This window comes from Panthera uncia (genome assembly GCF_023721935.1).
Source record: "Panthera uncia isolate 11264 chromosome B3 unlocalized genomic scaffold, Puncia_PCG_1.0 HiC_scaffold_1, whole genome shotgun sequence".
NCBI lineage: Eukaryota > Metazoa > Chordata > Mammalia > Carnivora > Felidae > Panthera > Panthera uncia.
The window spans coordinates 76,356,084-76,379,890 of NW_026057582.1; the positions used below are offsets into that span (position 1 = coordinate 76,356,084).

Sequence of the window (23,807 nt, forward strand, 5' to 3'; positions counted from 1 at the left end):
GTACCCAAGTTTATGCTATCCTAGGTCTGAAAGGCATGAAAATTTTGGGACTCACTGTTCACAAAGACGGCAAACCTCAGGAAGGACAGGTAGCGCTCCCCTTCGATGGGGTTCCAGCCGACGTCAGGGTACCCTTTGGCTAGAAGCATGGGGCAGCTCTGCAGGCCACAGCCTGCCAAGTAGGTCACCACCTGCCAACAACAGTACAAAAGTAAGTGTCTCAGTTTTTTACGAGACAGCTGTGAGGCCTACAGAATTCTGGGAATAGAAGGGCTTTCGTTTGCCTAGAAGCTAGAGAGAGCCCCAAACTTAATAATTCAGTAAGTTTGAAATCAGAACTTCCAGTTCATTGTTTCCAAATAGCCAAGACAGATTGTCACTATTATGTAGGAATATGCCATGAGCTCAGTTCCCTGGATTTTCCAGTTCTGGCAAGAGGGAACGGACATATTTTAAAACAAGTTTTATGTATTTATTTTGAGAGAGAGAGTGAGTGAGTGTGAGTTGGGGAGGGGTAGAGAAAGAGGGAGAGAGGGAATCCCAAGCAGGCTCCATGCTCTTGGCACAGAACCCGATGTGGGGCTTGAACCCACAAACTGGGAGATCATGACCTGAGCCAAGATCAAGAGCTGGACATTCAACACACTGAGCCACCCAGGTGCCCCAAGAGGGAACTACTAGTTAAACATAGGCCTAACTAGGGGGTCTCTGGGGGGAGATAATGGGTCCAGGTGGGCCATGTTCATTTGGCCATGGTATTTCAAGATCAAAATATCGAGTCACTGGTTGACTCTGAGTGGGCCCTTGACTAACTGGGGCTCCCTACTCAAGTTCTGCATTAACAACTGTTGTCTCAAGTCACAAGCCAAATGTTAAGGTTGGGGTGGTGAGTGAGGGGCTGTGGCCAGTTAAGACCTGGGATTGGTAGTGTTCTCTTCACTTCCTGGGTCACTGGATATCAGCCCTGTGATCTTGTGGAGTGTTTTATGACTTGCCTACTTTTTAGAAGATGTCAGGCAAGAAAAAGTGCCTAGCAAATAGACCTTTGCTTGAAATGCAGTTGCTATTCTAATTTAGCCTTTATTATTTTATGTGTACAAGGAGAAGGGGAGAATCCACTGGGCTGTAAACTCCTCAGTCAGGAATTTGTATCTTTTTCATTTTATGATTCCCAGGGCTCAGCACATAGCAGATGGTCAATCAATGTTTTTCAAATGAATCATGTATTTGCTGAGGTCATATACTCCAAGTGGTTTTGTAAGAACAATGGATCTAAGTCAAAATTCAGTAAGAAACAATCATCACACCGTTTCCTTCTTAAACCAGTAAGGATACTATTCTGCTTGGAGCTTAGATTTGATTTGGCCTTTAAGATGTGAGAAAAACATCAATAAAGGCAAGAATTCGGCAGTGTTTTCAAGGTTACAGGTGCAGGACATTTCACTGGCCGCTGAAATAAGCACCCTTGCGTGTCTGTGTGCGCGCGTGCACGACGTGTGTTGGTGGCGGGGCTGTTGCTCAATCTTAAGGGACCTAATTTCTGTTGTGATCAATGGCAAGGAAGAACTGTGGCATTTACCTGTCCTTTCCCCTCTCTCCTAGGAACCACACTTGGGTGATTTCCTGACACGGGTCCCAACAAAGTCTGTGGCCCTGTGCTGAGCCACCGGGACCACCTGAAGAAGCCTCCCCCTCACAGATGTCCCTAGGTCCCCATTTCTTCCCTTTCCCAGCCTCCTGGCCTCTCCTTAGCCCATCTTCCACCTTCCAGGGGAGACTTAGGGTCTTTGTCAAGGGCTGTCATTTCCAAAGCTGAGCTACAGCTGAGGATGGGCACTGAGTCCCCATCAGTGTAAGGTGGCACTGTCCTAGTCTAAGAGAACCATCAGCCACTTTCTTATCCAGGGATCAGTTACCATTTCACCACCTCAAACGTGGAGTTCTTGACTGGTGTTGCAATGTATGCAGAGCAGAGTTTGACTAAAGTCTGTCTCACCAGAAGCAGACTAGGAATATTCGTGGCATTTGTGGAACAGCTATCACGCAACGTACTGCTGGGTGGCAGAGCATGAGTACGGTTGTGTATGGGAGGGGGTGTGTCTTGTCTCTGTTCTCATCAGTTCTTCTTGCTAAAACCAAGATGTGCTTTCTAAAATACAAGTCATGTTGTGTCATTCCTCTTTTTAAAGCCCTCTGATGGTTTCCATTGCTCTTGGCTCTACAGAGAGGTCCTGTAATATGACAGGTGAGAGCACGGCCTCCGGAGCCAGACCCCTGTGGCTCCTGGCTCCGACACTTACAAACCCCATGACACTGAGCACATCAACTAAACCCCTCTAGGCCTTAGTTTCCTCTCCTATAACTGGGGGCACTAACAAAAAGGCATGTTCTAAGGGTTATGTGAGTTAATTCAGAGTGGGACCTGGCCCACAGTGATCCTATAGGAGTATGAACTTCTATGGTAACCATCAAGACAAGCACATAGCCTGTCTCCCCTCACTGTTCACCACTCCCCCCACACACCCCATGATCTGTCACACCCACCTTCCCGATTCCCAAGCATACCATGCTTCCCTCACTGAACCTCACAGATTCTTGACACGCTTTTCCCGATGGTGAGGCTGCTGGCTTCCTACTCCCACCTCAGCTCATCACTTTCCTGAGTGACCTTCCTGATCCCCTGGTCAGGATTAGGAACTCTTCTTCCATGCACTTCCAGACCCACTACTCAACGGATGACCTTTAACTTGTTCCCCTCCCCCCTCACCAGACCAGTCTTCATACTGTATATCTTGGCAGCCACTCAGTCAAGGAAATAGACCCAAGATGGAATGGGGAAAAGATGGTAGGTGAATCAGCCTGCAGTTATCACCACCAGTGGGAGCACACTTCACAATCCCAATATGGGGCAGCTCAGTTTTGCCTCATTTGTACAAGGATAGGACATGTGGGTGTTCCTTGTCCATGTATGGATTATACAGTTTTCTGTCATGTTTCTTTCTTAAGTGTGTGAACTTAAAAATTCAATGACATAGAACTTTATTAGGATCTAGGTCTCTGGTAGTGTTCCATGGAGACCAATGAGGCTGGGCCTCCACATACAGACAGCACACATATCCAGATATCCATGTCTAAGAAGTTGACTATCCCTGCCCATGGGAGATTCTCTGCTCCTATTTATCATACTGCTGCTGGTTACTCACTTTCTACCACATTTTCATGGAGCATTGAGAGGTTCTGATGGAGACCCAGCCTTTGGTCTGCATTTCCTTGTCCTGGCTGTGCTATAAGGCAGGAGAGGGCAAGCACATTGCCTCCCCAGGGCCAGTTACCTTCTCAAGGTCTGGTTCCTCTAAGCCCAGGGCTAACTCGTTGTTGTCCATCACGGAGGAAGCTGCCACATCCAGCGGGGTAGATCCCCTCATCGAAGGGGAAGCTGAGGAAGGAACAGAGAAGGAGAGAGAAAAGGGACAGAGGCCGTCCAGCGCTGAGCTGAGGGTGCAGTGCACATTCATGGCCAGGAGAGGGCAGCAAGCACATTAAACTCCCATCACCATTCTGAGGGGGCTGCCTGCCCAAGAACAGAATTTGTTATCCCGGTCCCCATACTCATTATTAATTTTGACTATGGATTAAGTCAGAAAATCAGTGCACATAATTAGCAGGGACCATGTATTTTCAAGTATTTTTCTAACATGATACTTCTTGGAGCTCTGCTGTGGTGATCAATCAAACGGTAATGATGTCACTTAACCAACTAATCTCAAACGAGTTGGTCATTTCTAGAGCCACCAACCAGAGTTTGAGAATAGCCTCAAACAGCATTAGCTCATACAGTTACATCAGGTCACCAACGTTGTCTTTGATTTTCCTTTGGTTATTATGCTAGAATTCAGAAAAACTTTTTTATAAAAGGTTGGGAGTCCGAGGTTGCATCTGATAAATTGGAAACTCCAGCTTTCAGATTTCACATGCATGTATGAGTGGTTTTGTGTCTTTCACAAACTCATTTGGTTTACATCCAGGACAGTGAGTAAGGCATATGCACCGTGTTGGTTTTCTAGTGGTGGTGGTGATGGATTTACACTGTCCACAGTTGCTCTTGGCCAGTCCACCTCAAAGTTTAGGAGAGAGGGATGCAGCCTTCAGCCAGCCCTCCAAGAAGGGGTTGGGTCTCTGACCTTGGTCTCATTAGCACCTCCTTGGTCAGTGGAGTGGGCTGGGGGTGGGGGAGCGGTGTCCCCAGACTTTATCTATAATTTCAGGCAGCATTTCATGAGCCATGGGCTGCCGGTCCCAAGGAAGACAAGGGAAAAACTGTGTGAATATGCCAACGCAAATCTGTCACCAGTTCTGGGTGGCAGCAACATCTCTACTTAGGTTGGACAGCAGAGACATGGTATCATTATTTCATTTATTTTTAGATCAGGCAGCTTCCTTCTTCTATTTAAAAATACCTTAGCAGGTATGTCACTTCTTTCGCTTTACCTCCTAAGTGGCCAGGAGGAGTGTCACCTCCAAGCCCAAATGTGGAAGTGATAACATGACATACCTAGGCCAACACTGCTGTTCTCCAACAGGTAACTCAGATGCTCAAACATGGCCTTCTGATTTTGCCGGCTAATTCGACAGAAGTAGCAGAGGAAGCGGCAACAGCTAGCAACCATTTTTGGAAAGGCAATCTGTAGGGAGAAAAAGGAAATGTCAAGGAAAAGAATCTATCATGAGTCCTTTCTGAGAAGTCTGACTTCGAAGAGTCTTAGGGTAGGCCATCCACTGACCCCCACCTGTCAATACGGGTGTATAAGCTATGAACAGTTTGCAAAATGCATTTCGTCCTTGCTTCTAGTTTTTTCTAAGACTTATTCATAGGAGGGACAGAGAGGGGACACACCTGAGAGGAGGCTTCCAAAAATATTGAGAGCTAATTATAGTTCCTGAAGTATCTTCCTTTCAAAGGAAAAAGAGGTCAAACAAGAATCCCAGACACCCTCCGATGTCACATGAAATTGCACGACCCTACATCACACTATTGTTTCCATCCGGGAAGGGAGCAGACAGAACTGTGATGAGCAGTTCCAGAAAGGGAGAGGAGCGATCATGATGAGAAGGTCCAGAAAGGGAGATGAGTGATCCTGACAAATAATGCCCAGCATTAAATCAAACCTGGGTCCTCTGGGTAAAGGCTGGTCCCCCCAGAGTTGTGGGAGCCTGATAAGCATTGCCCTCTCCGAATGTGAGCCTTCCCCAATTGCTTTTTTCTTCCCTAGTTACTTCTGTCCTTGATTACTGCTCTCCTACGGGCTCCCATAGCACTTGTAATCTGATTCATACAATTTAGCACTGAGATGCCATCTTATGTTACTGCTGATTGTACTTGGCTTCTCTCCTTAACAAAGTAATTAGCATCTCTAGAGCCTGGCCACATTTAGTTTTGATCCAATAATGCTCAATAAATGGTGTCTATGTTTAACCTAGCTCTGGATCCTAGAAAGCCCTTGATTTCCCCTTTTAGAATCATGGGGGTGGGGTGCTCTCACAAGTAAGGGCCCAAAACCTATATGCTACCTGCTTGCTGAAGCATGCAGGCATTTTCTCAGGGCTCTTCTGGAGAGTCTGCTTTTCCAAGGGACCAGAAGGAAGTGAGTGAGAAGGAATGTGAGTTTGGCTTTTGTTCTTCCTTCATACCCCCAACGGTCCATACTGGTGGAACTGCTTTGGGAATCATTCATTCCTAGGACCCTGGCCCTCTGGAATTTCCAACATTTGAAAACATCCCCCATCTACTGTCTTAGGACCCTATCTCTGACGACCCCACATAAGCTAGAATAAATGTCCAGGGGGCTCCCCCTGACAGCAGGCTTGTTATGGGGGACTGGGAAGGAGAGCCGACATCCTCAGGAGCTTGGCACAGTGAGGAAACACACACACCCCTGAGGGAACACTGCCAGGATTGTTATTAAGATCTTGTTCTCCTTTAGAACAGCATTCTCCTGACACAGCACAAAACATAGCAGGTTTCTAAGTGGAACCCACAGGAACCCCATGTTGGAAGGAGTAGGGCTGCAGAGTATGTACGGGAAGTAAACTTAGCAGGTGAGCAGCCTCGTAGAATGAGCGGGGAAAGCTCTAAGCTTCAGGAGCCAGAGCGCCTACACTGGCTGGATTCCATTCAGCAGCTCTGTCCCGTCCCTTGGCTGTTTCCTGGCTTTATGCACATCCCTCCCTCTCCCTGGGAAGAGGAACTGAGACAATGGACACCAGCTATTTGTCTGTGAACAAGTCACCACATGCACCTGCCCAAGTCAAGTTCTGGCCTAAGTTCTCCTGGTAGCATTACCTGAGACTTCTCTGTCCCCAACACGTTCACCATCACCTCCATCACTGTCTCGTGCATGCCAAGGACTCGCATGAGGTTGGGATGCTGGTAGAACACCTTGTTGTTCATAATGTCTCTAGGGTAAAGATTGGACAGTCTTCAGCACTTGCTTCTATCAGTGGTATGAAAATGCAGGCAGGAGAAAACACACATGCACAAACACACTGGGGGTGGAGTGACGCAAGCTGAAAGGTAGTAAGAAGGTACCAGCCAGGTGGAATAGAAGTAGAATTCCTTTTTTTTTTTTTTTTTTTTTTTATTAGCTGATAGGAGTATATTGTACTCTTTTACTTCCATTAAGTACTTTATTTTGAAACATTTCCTTCTAATGACATTACACAGTTGTCCTTTTGTCTTTTTGCTTGTCATAGCTTCAGAGAGCCTGAATCACTGGATTTCTCTTCCTCCATGTGCTCAGTGTCTTTTTTCCCCCCTCTCTCGTCCTTTTATCTATGTCTCTATGGACTTCAGTTTTTTTTTTAAATATGAAATTTATTGTCAAATTGGTTTCCATACAACACCCAGTGCTCATCCCAAAAGGTGCCCTCCTCAATACCCATCACCCACCCTCCACTCCCTTCCACCCCCCATCAACCCTCAGTTTGTTCTCAGTTTTTAACAGTCTCTTAGGGTTCGGCTCCCTCCCTCTCTAACCTTTTTTTTTCCCTTCCCCTCCCCCATGGTGTTCTGGTAAGTTTCTCAGGATCCACACAAGAGTGAAAACATATGGTATCTGTCTTTCTCTGTATGGCTTATTTCACTTAGCATCACACTCTCCAGTTCCATCCACGTTGCTACAAAAGGCCATATTTCATTCTTTCTCATTGCCATGTAGTACTCCATTGTGTCTATAAACCATAATTTCTTTATCCATTCATCAGTTGATGGACATTTAGGCTCTTTCCATAATTTGGGTATTGTTGAAAGTGCTGCTATAAACATTGGGGTACAAGTGCCCCTATGCCCATCCCCAAAGGCAAGGGAATTAAAAGCAAAAATGAACTATTGGGACCTCATGAAGATAACCAGCTTCTGCACTGCAAAGGAAACAACCAACAAAACTAAAGTGCAACCAATGGAATGAGAAAAGATATTTGCAAATGACATATCGGGCAAAGGGCTAGTATCCAAAATCTATAAAGAGCTCACCAAACTCCACACCCGAAAAACAAATAGTCCAGTGAAGAAATGGGCAGAAAAAATGAATAGACACTTCCTAAAGAAGACATCCAGATGGCCAACAGGCACATGAAAAGATGCTCAACATCACTCCTCATCAGGAAAATACAAATCAAAACCACACTGAGCTATCACCTCATGCCAGTAAGAGTGGCTAAAATGAACAAATCAGGAGACTATAGATGCTGGAGAGGATGTGGAGAAATGGGAACCCTCTTGCACTGTTGGTGGGAATGCAAACTGGTGCAGCCGCTCTGAAAAACAGTGTGGAGTTTCCTCAAAAAATTAAAAATAGATCTACCCTATGACCCAGCAATAGCACTGCTAGGAATTTACCCAAGGGATACCGGACTTCAGTTTTCTTAATGATAGGGCTGTACCCCTCTCTTAAAGGTAATTGTACGTTAGGTACCCATGACATTTCTGGACCGCAGTCTTCAAAAAAAAAAAAAAAAGGAAATTAACAATGAAATATAAAAAAATTTATGTTTAAATCGGTCACTATAAATTCACATAATAATGCTGCAGGCAAATCAAAATACATAGGCAGCCTGTGATGTGGCTGTGTAATCCCTTACGGGGTGGTTTCCCTCTGCCTGTACCCTTTCCCTTGAGTGTTGCAGCTGTCGAGAGGAGACACCACTAGGTTTTACTTGCTGCTATGTCTACTGCGAGAGTCAGGGGAGAAGCTAATTCTATGGTTTTCTTTTGCCATAAAATTCTCTTTGTTTCTATTACATGATTCAGCCTTGGAAAGGAATTTGAAGAATGCATGCATCCCACCCATGCCCCAACCCGGGGATCTTCAGTCTCTCTTCTGGGCCTCAGTGATGTTCCTTTAGTTTGCTGGCTCCAGGGTGGTGGAATGGAATATCAGGTTCTTGATTTCAAAAACATTTTTTTTAATTTTTTTTAACATTTATTTATTTTTGAGACAGAGAGAGACAGAGCATGAATGGCGGGAGGGTCAGAGAGAGAGGGAGACACAGAATCAGAAGCAGGCTTCAGGTTCTGAGCTGTCAGCACAGAGCCCGACGCGGGGCTCGAACTCACGGACCGCGAGATCACGACCTGAGCTGAAGTCGGACACTTAACTGACTGAGCCACCCAGGCGCCCCCTGAAATTTTTTTAATGTTTATTTTTGAAGGGGGGGAGGGTCAGAGAGAGAGGGAGACCCAGCATCTGAAGCAGGCTCCAGGCTCTGAACTGTCAGCACAGAGCTGGACCTGGGGCTCGAACTCACCAACAGTGCAATCATGACCTGGGCCGAAGTCAGACACTCAACCGACTGAGCCACCCAGGTGCCCTAATGAGTTCTTGATTTTAATCAAGTAACATCATGGGCTGGTCAGGTAACTTTCTTGGGCTTTGGTTTTCTCATCCCCAAAATGGAACTACGCCATTGAATTAAATTAAAGGAGATCTTTTTGATGTCTAAAATGCTATCTTTTAGATAGCATAGCTTCTAAGAGCCACGAGCTACTGTTAGGGTGAAAGGTGTCTCATACAACTGACAAAACTGACTCCCTGGGTCAGTCCCAAGCAAAGGGAGGGATCCACCCGCAATACCTCAGAGGGAAGTCTCAGAAGAATTCCAGTCAAAAGCCCAGCTGCTCAAAACCTTTCTCTCTTGTTGATTTGAACGCTCTCCCTTCCGCTGAAATTCTTTTCACTGCCACCCTGGAGCGATTTTCTTCAGACACAAATGAAGTAACTGCCTTTCTCTAAGACTCCTCCCCACTGCTTCTGACAATGTCCCTTCACCTGGGGCACACAGTCAGATCTCTCAGGTTACCAAAGGGGACCGAGACACCAAGAATGGTTTTCCACGAGAAGTGAGATCGGGATGGCCGGTGGGGGGGGGGGGGGGGGGGGGGTGTTTATGCGGTTTGATTCCAGAACACCTGCAGAGCAAGGTAAACCAGCTTTTCCTCTTGAAGTTCTTTGGAAAGACTCACACTGAACTATGAATGACCTACCCCAGCCCATTGATCATGAGCAGCTCCTCTTCCTTGCCCATCCTGACACTGAGGAGGCAGCGGATCTGGCCCAGGGCAGCCAGCAGGCTGATGGTGTCGCTCACGGAGGCCTGACTGATGGTGTAGGTCTTCCGCAGCGCCTGCAGCAGCTCCCCGATGCTGTCGTACTGCCTCCGGAGGAGGTTGAACATCATCCGGACCAACTCCGCATCCTGGATCTGGTCCTCCTGAGCCCAGCGGATCATGGTCTGTGAGATGAGCTCCTTCAAGGTCGCTAGAGGGACAACACAGAGGACCGGTACTGTGACTGTCACGGCTCCGGGAGAGCTGGGTAGCTCAGCCACTCCATTCAACACTAAGACAACATCAGGGGTCAAGGTTAAAACATTCTTTTTCTAAGGGTGGAACACGGCATGCAGAGAAATGAAATATATCATCAAAAAACATATATGTGAGCCATACTCCAAGAAAAAGGTATCTCCATTTTGAATTCAGGGTGCTAAATATTTTAATTAAATGAAGTTTGAATCGATATTGGAAATAAAAGACTCAGTAAGACACTGTCCTTGTTTTTAGAGTGCTCACAAATCAGCTCTTTACATTTTCATTTTGATTTTATGAAAAACAACTTTTACCTTTATTTTATAATGCAACGTAAGAAATACTACAATGTGCAAATGCCATGGGACAGAGCTGCGGGAGTGGGGGGCAAAGGCATGAGAAGATGACACTGGTCACTGCATCTTTAGAGTCAAGTGATATTAAGCATTGGATTTTCTCTACCATGGATACTATTCTCCAAGCACTTTAAAAATACCACATACCACAAACTGAATAAACCATGCCGTTGATTCTAGACCTTGAGAAGATATTTTGGCTGACATACACATAGAGCTACGTTAGGAGATGCAAAGAAACAGATGAAGAGCGTTTGGTTACGTCTGAAGACTGCACTTGGATATATGACTATCACCTACCTCCTTGTTGTGACTGTGTTGCCCTGGATCTTTGGCAGGGGGTCAGCTAACAAGGCATCGTGACTACTTTGGGAAGCATCAGGAGAAAGGCCAGTATGGCGTTGAGTTTAGAAGCTCACACTGGTTACAAAGAAAAACCACTGGCTTCACAGGTAAAGGAGAAGTCACTGAAGTGAGACTTGAACCAACTGTGGGACCTTCAGAGGTTGAAGTGAGTGGCTTCTGAAAAGTGCTGGCTGGCACTGTGAGGGAGCATAGTCAGCAGGGACATGTAGGGGTACCAGGGTGGCTCCGTCAGTTAAACGTCTGACTCGTCATTTCAGCACAGGTCACAATCTAAAGGTTCGTGAGTTTGAGCCCCGCATCAGGCTCTGTGATGACATCACAGATCCTGTTTGGGATTCTCTCTTCTCCCTCCCTCTTTCTCAAAATAAATAAACTTAAAAAAAGGTAAGAAGGGAGAGGCAGATCTGAGGTGGAGGACAGGATGAAAGAGGGCCTGCCAGAATGGCTAGGAGGGCACTGCTGTCCCCTCACTGTGTCTCACACACATACACACTTCCAGAAAATGCCATGAGAGGAGTGAGAAATGCTGCTCTGAAATAACAATCGCCTCCAAGTCTGGCTCTGCCTATCACATTCCAGAAAGGTATAGATGGCATCAAGATCCTTCATTTGGACCTGGTGATAAAGGCAGAGCTCAGGGGACCATAAAGGTTACTCGGTCCATCAGTGGAGGCATTGGGAACAAGCTCAGAGGGCTGCCTTTGGTAGCCTGCACCACTTCTAATAGTCAAGGTTCTTACCTCCATGTCATTATATATGGCAGATGTCTGCTCTACATACAGTCTTGGCTCATCATAAGGATATAAAAATAGAACTTGGTTACCAAAGCTTCACAAGAGATGGAGATGTAAAGGATGAATTTAACTTACTGCTGGGTCTATCAACCCTGTGGGTGTTTCAGGTTCAGACGAGAGACAGGCTGAAAAACTTAAAAAAGGATACCCAGAGCAGGGAGAAGCAAAGTTAAAAGATGTTCCTAAGAGATCTCACTAGGCAGGGATTGCTGACTAATACCTGTTAGGTTAGGTAATATCTCTATCCTCTGGGGAAAAATAAGTTATTTATGGGCCAGGATGGGCTCGTGTCAGGAACTTGTTTCCTTGCTGGCCAAATGTAAGAGGTCCTGCTTCTTCTAGTTAATAGTCACAGTAAAAATCAAAGCATGACAAAACCATAGACACTTCAAGTTTTTCCAGTCCTGTAAGTCTAATTCCTCCTTAAGCCTACATTGTGATCATGGTTTTCTCTCCACTAATAACCAAATTCTCTGCTGGGATAATAATCACAGTCCCTGCCACACACGAAAAACAGCAACCAGAAACGTTAATCAGCTCAAGGACCATCCTCGTTTCAACAGGGAGGGTTACAGAGTCATAAGGAAACCAAGGAAGGATTAGCTTTCCCTTGACCTGGCTTTCAGATTCATTTCAGGATTCTGGTGAGTGCTTAGCCACACACTGATTTAATAATTCAAATCAACGTTTATACAGAATGGAACATTCATAGCCAAACACCTCTCTAGAGGGCAAATGAGAAAGGAGACAGCTGTTTACTTCAAAGAGTAGAGCAGAAAGCACCCCACGGGTTCTCTGTCCAGGTCAGCCTTCCAGTACGTATGAGAGAACGGGATAAGCCATTATGTGTGTGTGACCAAGCGGAAGCTCGGTTAAAATACAAAAACAAAACAAAACAAAAAGAGCCAACAAAAAACAACAACAAATAACAAAACAAAACGTGGCCCCAAGACCCTGAAAGAAAAAGCAAGACTCATGGTCATGTTTTGGATGGACAGATGTCATTTAGTGGAAGGCATGACATTGAAGACCATTCTTGTAGGACGGGGTTTCCAATTGTGAGACCGAGGTCCAGGAAGGGAGAGGAAGAGTAACTACAAGAAGAAAGAAAACTTGGGAGAGGTGGCGGGGGAGGAAATATCCCCACAAGAGCCCTGGAAGCATAGCATCTTTGGTGGCCTGACATATGCTAGAGACCCAGCAGCCACCAAGCAAACTTGGCTGAATTGAGGACTTTCTAGTCCTCTGAACACTTCTGGGCCTGAGAAAATGGAGTTGGCACCCCTGGCAGTGATGCTATTGAAAATTCCTCAGATTTTAGTTAGCTCCCATGAACTAGCTGCAGAGTAGCACAAATGTACCGGGGTCCAGAGTTTAAAAAGAATACACTTTCTAGCATGTGGTATGCTCTCCATATACAGCTGAAGATTAAAATAACTAATGCGTATAACCATGTCTGGCACATACGTGAGCTTAATAAAGGTTAACTATTCTATCGATATCAGTCTTTGTAAAAGTGTGGGCCACAGACTCTTAGGGATCCCAAGGCCCTTTAGGTGGTTTGCAAGGCCAGATGGATTTTCATAATAACTCTAAGATGTTTTTTGCCTTTTTCACTGTGTTGACAGCTGCCCTGATGGTGGAGAAGCATGGTGGGTAAAAAGGGGTGGTGCCTTAGCGGGGATCTAGGCAATAGCACCACACATCAACCTTTACCAACACATCCCCAGAAAGATGCTCAGTTTCACGTAAGAGTGTCCTATAGGGAATATAAAAAATTTATATTTCATTAATAACAATTTCGATGTACATCTTTCCAACCTCCTGCGGAACAAAAAGGGAAGTATGTGCACAGCACATCCCCAAATGAAAGGTCAGAGGATTTCGTGAGGAGAAGCACTTGTGTGGTGGCTTGAGTTATGAGCTAAACTGGCTGCTCATTTCGTGGAAGGCTATTTTTAATGAAAAGAACGGCAGACAAACTGGGCTGGTTAATCAGACTTGGGTGAATGACAGACATGTCTTTACAAATGAAGGAAGTAAGCTCATCACTTCAAGGAAAACAACGGATGGTATCTTTTGCCAGTAATATAATCTGAGCTTTCAAGTAAAAACCAGAATTTTAGAAAACGTTTATCTGCACAGTGAGTGTGACAGCTTCCCAGTACTTAAAGGCCTTCTCATTACATCGTTGATGTTAACAAATATGATTTCTAAAATATTTTATAATGAAGTATGTCAACATTTGGAAGTTCTGCGTAACTTGGTGAGGCAATAATTTCCCTATGACCAAACCATGATGTTACGAAAACATTCATGGGTAAAAGATCCTTTCAAGATCAAAGACACACCACTGAGTTTTCATATAACCAAGTACAAACATTTCCTTAATGAGGTTGCAGGTTCTACATGGCAGTGAACTTTTGAGAACCTACTACTTGTTGAGTTTTGATGTAGTATCGAAGAAGACTATGTGCAATTATCTGAGAAGGTTATTAAAATACTGTCCCCCTTTCCAGCTATATATTTCTTTGAGGTCAGTTTTCTCCCTATTTTTTAACCAGGTATAAGAACCCAGCTCATCTTCTATTATTAATCTTCATTAGAGATTTACAAAAATGCACAACAATGTCACTCTTCTCCTTATTCTTGTTTTGAAAAATTAAATCATTTCTCACAGAAATATATTATTTACATAACATGTAATGGGTTGTTTAAAAACGTTTATTTTGAGAGAGAGAGAGCACGCACGCATGCATAGGGGAGGGGCAAAGAGAGAGAATCCCAAGTAGGCTCCACGCTATCAGTGCATAGACCAATGTGGGGCTCGAACTCACAAACAGTGACATCATGACCTGAGCTGAAGTCAGCTGCTTAACCCACTGAGCCACCCAGGCACCTGTAGAGCAAAGCTTTCTGTAGGTAACAGCCTGGATTTCCAGTATTAGTGAGAGTAATGTCATTGCTGAAGGGTCAGCTAATGTGGGGCTAAGAATTAAATGCCTCCCTATCCTACAGCCCATTTCTCTGTGTGCCCAACTGTCCTGGCTACAAGCAGGCCAACCAAGGCCCTGTGGCCTCGATGTGAAAGCCACCTACCCCGCTCCTTGCTCTGGAGATGACGGATCTTGAACCCAAATCGATATAAAGAGGGAAGCACCTAGAGCCCTTCAGGCTGGCAGGGAGCCCCTCGGTGATGGAGGAACAATGGCCAGAATCCTTCCTAACTGCCAAGATTCAAATGGTTCCTTAACCCTCATTTATTTCTCAGTATGAGGTGTCTCACTCACCTTATTCTCACATTTCATCTACCTCCCATCCAGAAATAAATATGGACGGCTTCCTAAGCTGTCGCTTTCCCAGTTCAGACCTGAGATATTTGATTACAATCACACAGCCTAACGGAACAGGGCTCCATCATAACTGGACAGAAAGCTTTGCTTTCTGATCATGGTCATCACCTCAACATAGACCCTTCTGTACAAATCAATGCTTTCCCAACTTTGTGGTCTCAAGACCCCTTTTACACTCTTTAAAAATTATCAAATCCCTCAAAAAACTTTAGTTTATGTGGAATATATCTACCAATGTTACTGAGTTAGAATTTAAAACTGCTGTCAGCATGGAGTCTGCTTCAGATCCTGTCTCCCCACCTCTCTCTACCCTTCTGCTCACTCACTCTCTCTCTCTCTCAAAAAAGAGAAAAAAAAAAAAAAAGAAAAAAAAAGCTCTGCTCTGGAGTCACTGTGTACCTGGGCCTCAGGACATGGCTCATTTGCAAGTTCTTGCTGTCCTCATCTTAGCAGTGGAGTTAACTCCAATTGTATCAACTCCTAACGAGCTAACTAATTGAGTGCTGTTTTCTGTTAAGTGCCCAACACTGAGGTAAGTAGTCTGTATGAAACTATTTTGAGACACAGGGATTACAGGAAGTCTCTTAGTTGGGGAAACTAAATACATGTGTGAGGCATTTAATGAGGAGTAACGAGCAAGATAATGGGTAAAACTGCATTGTCCAAGACATTTAGGAAACCAGACAATTCATAGAAAGCCACAATTTCTCTAGTAATACAAAAACTCAAAAGAAATTAAAAACATGATCAGATCTTCCTCTCTTACTTTTTTCCCCAATGGATCCTTCATCTAAAGCTCTTCCCACTTCTTGAAGAGGTCACATTACACAGCGACTAAAGAAGCAGGGAAGAAAGAGTTCTAACATAAAGAGGGCCCCTCCCAGGGATGCATGAAGTGATCTGATGGGAAAGACACCACCCTTGGCTATGGCTATTTTGGAATGCAGTCTTTTAAGAGCTGATCCATACAAGTAGTCCCTGTAGTAAATACTTGTATGTTTTTCTATCAGTGGTGGAACGCCAACAAATTTGGTAGGACCTTCAAACAGCAAAGGGAGTCAATGCTTGAGATATATTTAAACCTCTTTCATAACCACAAATATATTAACAGCAGTTGCAACTAAATACTGATTTCATTTCTGCTGCTTTTCTAAGCTCATCTTTGGAAATGCTGGCCTTTAATAACTAAAAAGACATTTCAGTATGCATAAGAAACATGACTCCTGAGGAGGAAAGACTCCAGGAGAAAGGTAAGGGTGAAGTGGGGAAGTTAACTCTACTGTTTGCTATTATGTACGGCCTCATTTTATTCCCTGACGCATGCACACACCCCCAAGTACATGTGCCTCATAACTCTACCACAGGGGTGCCTGGGTGGCTCAGTCAGTTAAGCGTCTTTTTTTTTTTTTTTAATGTTCATTTATTTTTTTTTTCAACGTTTTTTATTTATTTTTGGGACAGAGAGAGACAGAGCATGAACGGGGGAGGGGCAGAGAGAGAGAGGGAGACACAGAATCGGAAACAGGCTCCAGGCTCCGAGCCATCAGCCCAGAGCCTGACGCGGGGCTCGAACTCACGGACCGCGAGATCGTGACCTGGCTGAAGTCGGACGCTTAACCGACTGCGCCACCCAGGCGCCCCTAATGTTCATTTATTTTTGAGAGAGAGAGAGAGACACAGCATGAACAGGAGAGGGACAGAGAGGGAGACACAGAATCCGAAGCAGGCTCCAGGCTCTCAGCTGTCAGCCCAGAACCCGACGTGGGGCTCGAACTCACAAACCATGAGATCATGACCAGAGCCAAAGTCAGACACTTACCTGACTGAGCCACCCAGGTGCCCCTAAATGTCTGACTCTTCATCTCAGCTCAGGTCTTGATGTCAGGGTTGTGAGTTCCAGCCCTGTGTTGGACTCTGCACTGGGTGTGAAACCTACTTTAAAAAATAAAAAACGAACCCCCACCAGATGTAATAAAGTTGCTTCCACAGTCTTTGTTACGACTCTAGGATTTTTCGTTCATGACTTACCTGTTTCAAAAAGGCCTTGTCAAATGCACTAGATGGTTTAGCTTAGGAGGTTTTTTGTTCTTATTTCAGAGAGCGAGAGAGACAGAGCGCGAGAGCGCACGAGCGCATGAGAGAGAACAAGTGGTAGACAGGGGCAGAGGGAGGGAGGGAGGAAGAGAGAGAGGAGAAAGAGAACCTTAAGCAGGCTCCTAACACAGGGCATGATCCCATGACTCCGGGGTCATAATCTGAGCCAAAACGAAGAGTCAGACACTCAACCGACTGATCCACTGAGACGCCCCAAGTTCATGAGGTTTTTAAACAGCTACAGTGTTCTTTTCAAAAAGAAAACAAAAGTGTAACCAAACATTTGTTTTGTGATGAGATGTGAATCCTACCAAACAGAATGTCTTAATGAAGCTAGTCATGTACATATAGTTCCCTTGATAATTATAAATGGCTTCATTTAAGAAATTATTAACATTCTAACTTGCCCCACTTTGGTAATTAGTGTAATTAGGGATAGTCACAGTTAGGCAATTATATCAGATACACGATCTAGAAACTGCATTTTAAATAATTGTTTAGGCTAACTCAAAAATGAAATATTTCTAAAGTACTGTATTGTTTAGGGGAAACTTGATGCCTGAAAGACACTTTCAAAGAAAAATAGCTACTCTGCTACTTGATTTCTGGACTAGCCAGACATTACTTACAAGAAAAAAGGATTACAAGTGGCCTTAAATTAGAGCTAGTCTTAGTACATCAGTGAAGAGGCTCAGCTATGATTTATTGTTAGGTTGTTTACTGGTCTCCACTTGTCATTCTGTAACCTACTATTGATCCTCAAACCCCAAGCCTACGTTCTGTGACTCTTACAAGAAGGTTCCCCAGAGTTACCCACTATATTTGGCGAAACGCTTCTCTAAATGATCAAATTACCAGCTTCGCAATTGCAATTCCAATGAGAAAAAGATCATCTATTCTCATGGTACAGGTTTAAGTTTTTAGGCTACTGAGGTCTGGAAAGAATCTTTCCTTTTCATCTCTAAATTTAGATCACAGTCCAAGTGGCCATCGTGTCCTGAAATACATGCTTATTATCAAAGAGCAGATGTTGGCCACTGGCAAAGCAAATCCCTGAAGCTTACGGATCCCAAACCTAAGCTGGTGTTACATTTCTGTGAGTGTGTTTTTCCATCTGGGTCAGTTTGGAAGAAAACATCTTCCAATTATGTTGACAAGAGGGAGCAAACACAATTGCACTGTACTTAGTTTCAACTTAGAAAGTAATTTATAATACTCGTGCTTACAATGGGAAAAGAAAAATAATTATGTGCATCTAAATTATGTGCACTTATTTTTAAATTCTAGGTGATTAAAAGTCAGCTTGTGATATGCTGTAAATGCTCTGGAGGCATTAACAGGTGGTAGATCATTTCCAAGCATAAAGAATGCGTGTATTTTGACCTCTGCTTTCTTCCCCTGTGGTGGGCTGAAGAATGACCTCCCCAAAACGTTCACCTCCTAATTCTCAGAACCTGTGAATATATTACCTTAGATGGAAAAAAGGCACTTTGCGTTTGTGATTAAATTAAGGGCCTTGAGATGGGGAGATTATCCTGAATTATTACTCAGGTGGGCTCAGGATAATCACAAGGGTTCTTCCAAGAAGGAGGCAGGAGGGTCAAATTCCTAGAAGGAGCTGTGATGACAGAAGAGATCGCACTGGTACCATTGCTGGAAAGAGCCACTAGTCAATGCAGGTAGCCTTTGCGATATGGCAAATTCAAGAAATGAATCTTCTCCTAGAGCATCCAGAAGGAATGCGATACTACCAACCCATTTTAGACTCGTGACCTCCGGAACTGCGTGATAATAAATTCGGATTGTGTGAAGCCATTAAGTTCACGGTAATTCATTGCCGTATATTAGAGAACTAATATACTCCCACTGGTACAAAGTCCTGGTTGAGAATACTTGAAGCTCTCCAGATCAGACTGGAGAGGCTCAGTGACCAAGCTGCTACAGAAGAGCTCACAGAAGCTGGGTCCTGAGAGAGATCCAGTTCTGTTTTTGCTGAGGGAACCGGAGTGACAGGGCTACCAACACCTTGAGGTCTGCCTGGGTCTTGCCCAGAGCTTGCATCAAACCAGAACAACATTAAATGCAGAAAGCACCAATTGCACAACCGCTATGGCCCATCAGATAATATACACAGAGTGCAGAGGGCACGTTCCTTAGTTCCTGTAAAACAGCTTTGTGGCCTCTACTCTCCCTCTGGACGTCAAGAGCTAGAACTGCCTGCATTCCAGCACTAACCACTGAGTAATGGAAGATGACAGCCATCATGGCATCATGAATATTCCTAACCACATATCAAGAATCCATTTGCTCCTTCCTTTAAAAAAAATTTTTTTTAACGTTTATTTTTAAAGAGAGACAGCACATGAGAGAGGGGCAGAGAGAGAGAGAGAGAGAGAGAGAGAGAGAGAGCGGGGGGCAGGCAGAGAGAGAGAGGGAGACACAGAATCTGAAGCACGCTCTAGGCTCCCAGCTGTCAGCACAGAGCCTGATGTGGGGCTGGAACCCATGAATCGTGAGATCATGACTTGAGCCGAAGTCAGATGCTTAACCGACTGAGCCACCCAGGCTCCCCATCTCCTTCTTTCTTCTTAACAGAACTTGATTTTGCATAGCTATCTGCCTCTCCCGCTTATGGCCCATGAACACTGACCCAATCCCACTCCACAGGTAGGCTCTGCTGACATCCATCATCCAGCACATTTTATTTTCTAGGTCATGCTCAACGGTTCGTAAGCTGGCCTGCGACCAAGTTCTCCAATCAAAGGTAATCTCAGAATCCTTGCTTCCAATACCTGGGCAGGAGAAATGGTCTTGCTTTGCCTTGGACACTGAGGCACATGGATATGAGGCCGAGAGTTGCAGCCCCCACGCGGCTGCCAGCCCGAGGGCAGAGCTAGAACAGGAGTAGCTGTGGGAAGAAGGAGCAAAGCCACGGGTTTCACTCAACCCGCTGGCTGGCTCCATCTCTACCTTCCAGGTACACCAGTCCAGGAAGTCTTTTACCGGCTACTCTACCAGAGTTGGATTTTCTGTTCTGTTTTGCTGCAAACATCTGAAATAATAAATGTGGAGACCAAGTTCTTAGGACTCACACTTTGTATATCCGCTTCAGAAGCTGGGAGGCATACCAACTTCTAAGTACTGGAACATTACACTGAGCGGTATTTCACGGAATCCTTATCTCCCTGCCCCCATGAGGTAGGGACATCATTATTCTCATTTTGCAGACAAGGAAATGGAAACATATGGAGGTTTAGAAACTGGCCCAACATCACACTTAGTAAATGACAGAGCTGGGATCCAAACCTCGGCTGCTGGAAATCTAAACTCATCTACTTTTCTGGCTGAGAGCTGTTTACTTTCTATAGCTTCACAAAATCCGGAAAAATACCTATCCTTATTACTGCTTTAAATTTATATTACACTGCCTAGATGCTCTTTTAAACAATGATGTGGATTCAGAAATAAATAAAATCATAAAGCTTTGGGTCTTTTTGTAGCTGATGCTGAGCTAGGAAGATTATTCACATTCCCAGAGCTTTGATCTCTTCACCAATAAAATCAAGTTAGCAAAAGAAAGTTCATGCTGAAGGAAATGAATGGACAGCTGATGTAGTGACAAGAGTGCTGGCTTCTTTGTTCCAGCTCTGGCTGTGTTACCTTGGTCAAGTCACTTTACCTCTCTGCATCCCTATGCATTTCTACCAAGTCACAGGTGGCTTAATACTCTAGAACTCTATGTTTACCTGACCTGTTGAGCTATTGGAAAGGGTTGTACTAATTTATTAAAATGGCAAATTTTACCGGGTTCACTGGGCTAAAGCAATGAGCACCAAGAATTTTACCCCCATCTTCTAGTGCCCATCTGTCATATCAGGATGTCACCCAGCTTGCTTTTATTAATAATAAAACTGGAGATCAAAGAAATAAAACAAAATCTTAAAATCCAGCGGTCACTGACCATAGCAAATGGCCAGGGGCCGAGGCATCACCGTATACCATGAATCACTCACATGGGGGAGATGAGCGGTGGGAGCTTGATGGCTCTTTGGACGGCTGTCTTGAATGCTGACAGAGAAAGCACCTTTCCCCCATCAGGGGTCCGAGAGCACAGTAACACCCTCTTGATTTAGTGGGTAAGACTGAATATGAAGGTCTCATGCCCTCTGTGCTCTGTGCCCCAGAGCTTCCCTCTGGGCTGAAAGTCTGGTCTGCTTCACAAAGTGGCCAAACACCTACTATTTATTAGCAGCGAAGGTCAGGGAGAAAGTTAAACTCATGGACTCTGAGGAGACTTGGAAAATTCATCACGCTAATTTCTCTGTGCCTTCCTGGGGCCTCCCTGGCCCAGGAGGTACAGTCAGTGCCACTTTTGCTTAGTTTCACTGGAACGAGAGTATTACCGGGATCGTGGAGGACAAGACGACGAGGCTTTCTGGAAACCTGAAAGGGAGAAGCCTGTAAAGACAGTCTGGGGCACTGTTCTTGGAGCTGCTCCTTTCCCCATTTACTCATCAGGACACTACTGCCAGAGACCCAGCGAACGGCGTGCGATGGTCCAAGGCCAGCCCCAGACAACCCGTGAGGGCACCCAGCCTCCCTTCATCCGAGCTCTGTATTTAATTTTTGGATGTGTACACCTGTCTTCTCTATTGGCAGGGGAATAGGGTACAAGTTCAAGCTGCCTGCTAAAACATGTTCTTAGCACAGAAATTATAGCCAATGTTCACTAAGAGCTTCCTGTACATCAGACCCTGTGCTAAATGCTGTACCTGAGTTATCATTTATTCCTTTTTGGTTAAGGTAGACATTTGGTTGATTGATTGATTGATTTGGCATGCATGAGCAGGGGAGGGACAGGGAGGGAGAGGGAGAGGGACAGAGGGAGAAAGAGAATCTCAAGCCTGACACCAGGCTCCATCCCACCACCCTGGGATCATGACCCGAGCTGAAATCAAGAGCCAGACACTCAATGAACTGAGCCACCCAGGCGCCCCGTCATTTATTCCTTACAACCACTGTGTAAGAGAAGACAGATGTGGCAGGGACCGAGTTTCCCCCACAGTGAGGGCCGTGTTAGCCTGATCCTCACTCTATCCCTTCTTTAGGCAAAGAAGCAGTTCAATTCAAGAAACAAACCTGTAACTACTAGTTACAGGATTCCTGTAACTAGGGGGTCCGCCGAGGCGGCCATGGCAGGGCGTGCTGCACGGGACGAGCAGCACTGGAGATAGCGCCTCGTGCCTCTAGGCACAACTGGTGTGAACCCCACAATCCCCCCCAGTCAGGCTGGCCTGGCTGCCCTTGAACGTGGCTCTCAGGGAAGGCTGTGCGTGGATGGCCACATGGCTGATGTATATTTCTGCTAAACCCGTTTCTAAATTTCCCTCCTCAACGGTTTTCTGCTTTGGCCAGAGCCTCCCATCGGGGAGAGTGGAGACAAGCGTGGAAGCAAAGTGCTGCACCCCCAGGACCGTTTCCCCAGCCACCCGGACACGCTGTCGGCACCCGAGGCCGCCCCGCCAGCCGCCAGCGCACTGGGCTTGAGCGGCGCGGCTGGCTGCTGCCACTCCATCTCTGCTGCCCCCTGGGGTCTCATCCATCATACGGAGATAATTAGCCTGTTGTTTTTGGAATCAGTCAACCAGTCTCATAATCACTTTCTCAAAAACATTCCAGAGATTAAATGACCAATGACGACGCCGGGGAGAAGAGCACAGAGAACAGCTGCGGCTGCTCACGTGTTTGGGAAGGAAATCCCTGACACGAAGATGGGGCGGAAACCGGACAGCGAAGGGCTCGGGGCCCTGAGGTCTCTGTCTTGACTCTTCTAGAAAAGCAATCGAATCATTTTTATTTCAGTTCCTGTGTGTATTCAGTCTGGAGAATAGACCGAGGATGAGGTGAGCTATAGACCACACGTCCTCAAGGTCTGTGCTCCCCACCCCTGTCCTGCCACCCCCACGGCCCCGTCCCAGGCACCCCTACACGGTGCTCTGAAAGAGTGTGGGCCCTGGGCATGGAACATGATCCCAGTCTGGGCCAGTTCTAACTTGGTGTAGAAACCTTGTCCAAATTATTTTGCTTCGCTCTCCATTGCCTGACATGCAAAATGGGAACCTGGCTGTCACTGAGCCTAATTGTTTGCTGCAAGGGGTAAATCAGGTAAGCTAACGTGAAGTGTCTACCACAATGCCTTGTGATTATTTTAGGTCTACTCCAGTAATCCAGGAGATTTCTTCATTTTAAGGTCAGCTAATTAACAGCCTTAACTGTGTCTGCACCCTAAATTTTCCTTTACCATTTAATCCATAGGCTCCAGGAATTAGGACGGGGACATTGTTGGGGCCATTATCCTACCCACCACACCATCCTTAATTCAAGTCCTTGGAGCTTCTCATCTAGAGCACTGCAATGACATCTCATGGGCTCCATGCCTCCAGTGACCCTGCACTGCAATCCTTTAGATTCCTATCCTGCTAAAGCAGAATTAACTAGTATGTGATACAGTGCCTGAGAAATGGTAAGTGATTACCATTTTTTAAATTTATTTTTGAGAGAGAGAGAGGGAGCGTGTGCTAGTGAGCACAGAAGCAGGGGAGGGGCAGAGAGAGAGGGAGAGAGAGAGAATCCCAAGCAGGCTCTGTGTTGTAAGCACAGAGCCCGACGTGGGGCTTGATCTCACCAACTGTGAGATCATGACCCGAGCTGAAATCAAGACTCAGACGCTTAACTGACCGGCCACCCAGGCATCCCCAAACGTTTTAATGCCAAATATAGTTAAAATTAAGTGCATACTCTATGCCAGTCACACTTAAAAATACTTTGAATTTTTAACTAATTTAATCTTCATGTCAACTAAGTAAGGTATTAGTGCCGTGTCCGTTTTACAGATGAGACAACTGAGGCACAGAGAGGCCATCACATGCTCAGTCTTATCGGGATTGTGTGGCAGAGCAAGAATTTAAGACCAGGTGGCCTAAGT

At 45.4% G+C, this 23,807-nt stretch overlaps 1 protein-coding gene across 1 annotated transcript in view; it reads right to left on the reverse strand.

The window, feature by feature from the left end:
• RYR3 (ryanodine receptor 3) overlaps positions 1 to 23,807 on the reverse strand; it is a 367,593-nt gene that overhangs the window by 138,973 nt on the left and 204,813 nt on the right. Inside the window, exons 39-43 of the mRNA XM_049611650.1 lie at positions 9,539 to 9,812; positions 6,341 to 6,455; positions 4,553 to 4,682; positions 3,333 to 3,436; positions 56 to 191 (exon numbers count right to left, since the gene is read on the reverse strand). Coding sequence (XP_049467607.1) covers positions 56 to 191; positions 3,333 to 3,436; positions 4,553 to 4,682; positions 6,341 to 6,455; positions 9,539 to 9,812 — 759 coding nt within the window. The remainder of the gene's footprint in view (positions 1 to 55; positions 192 to 3,332; positions 3,437 to 4,552; positions 4,683 to 6,340; positions 6,456 to 9,538; positions 9,813 to 23,807) is intronic.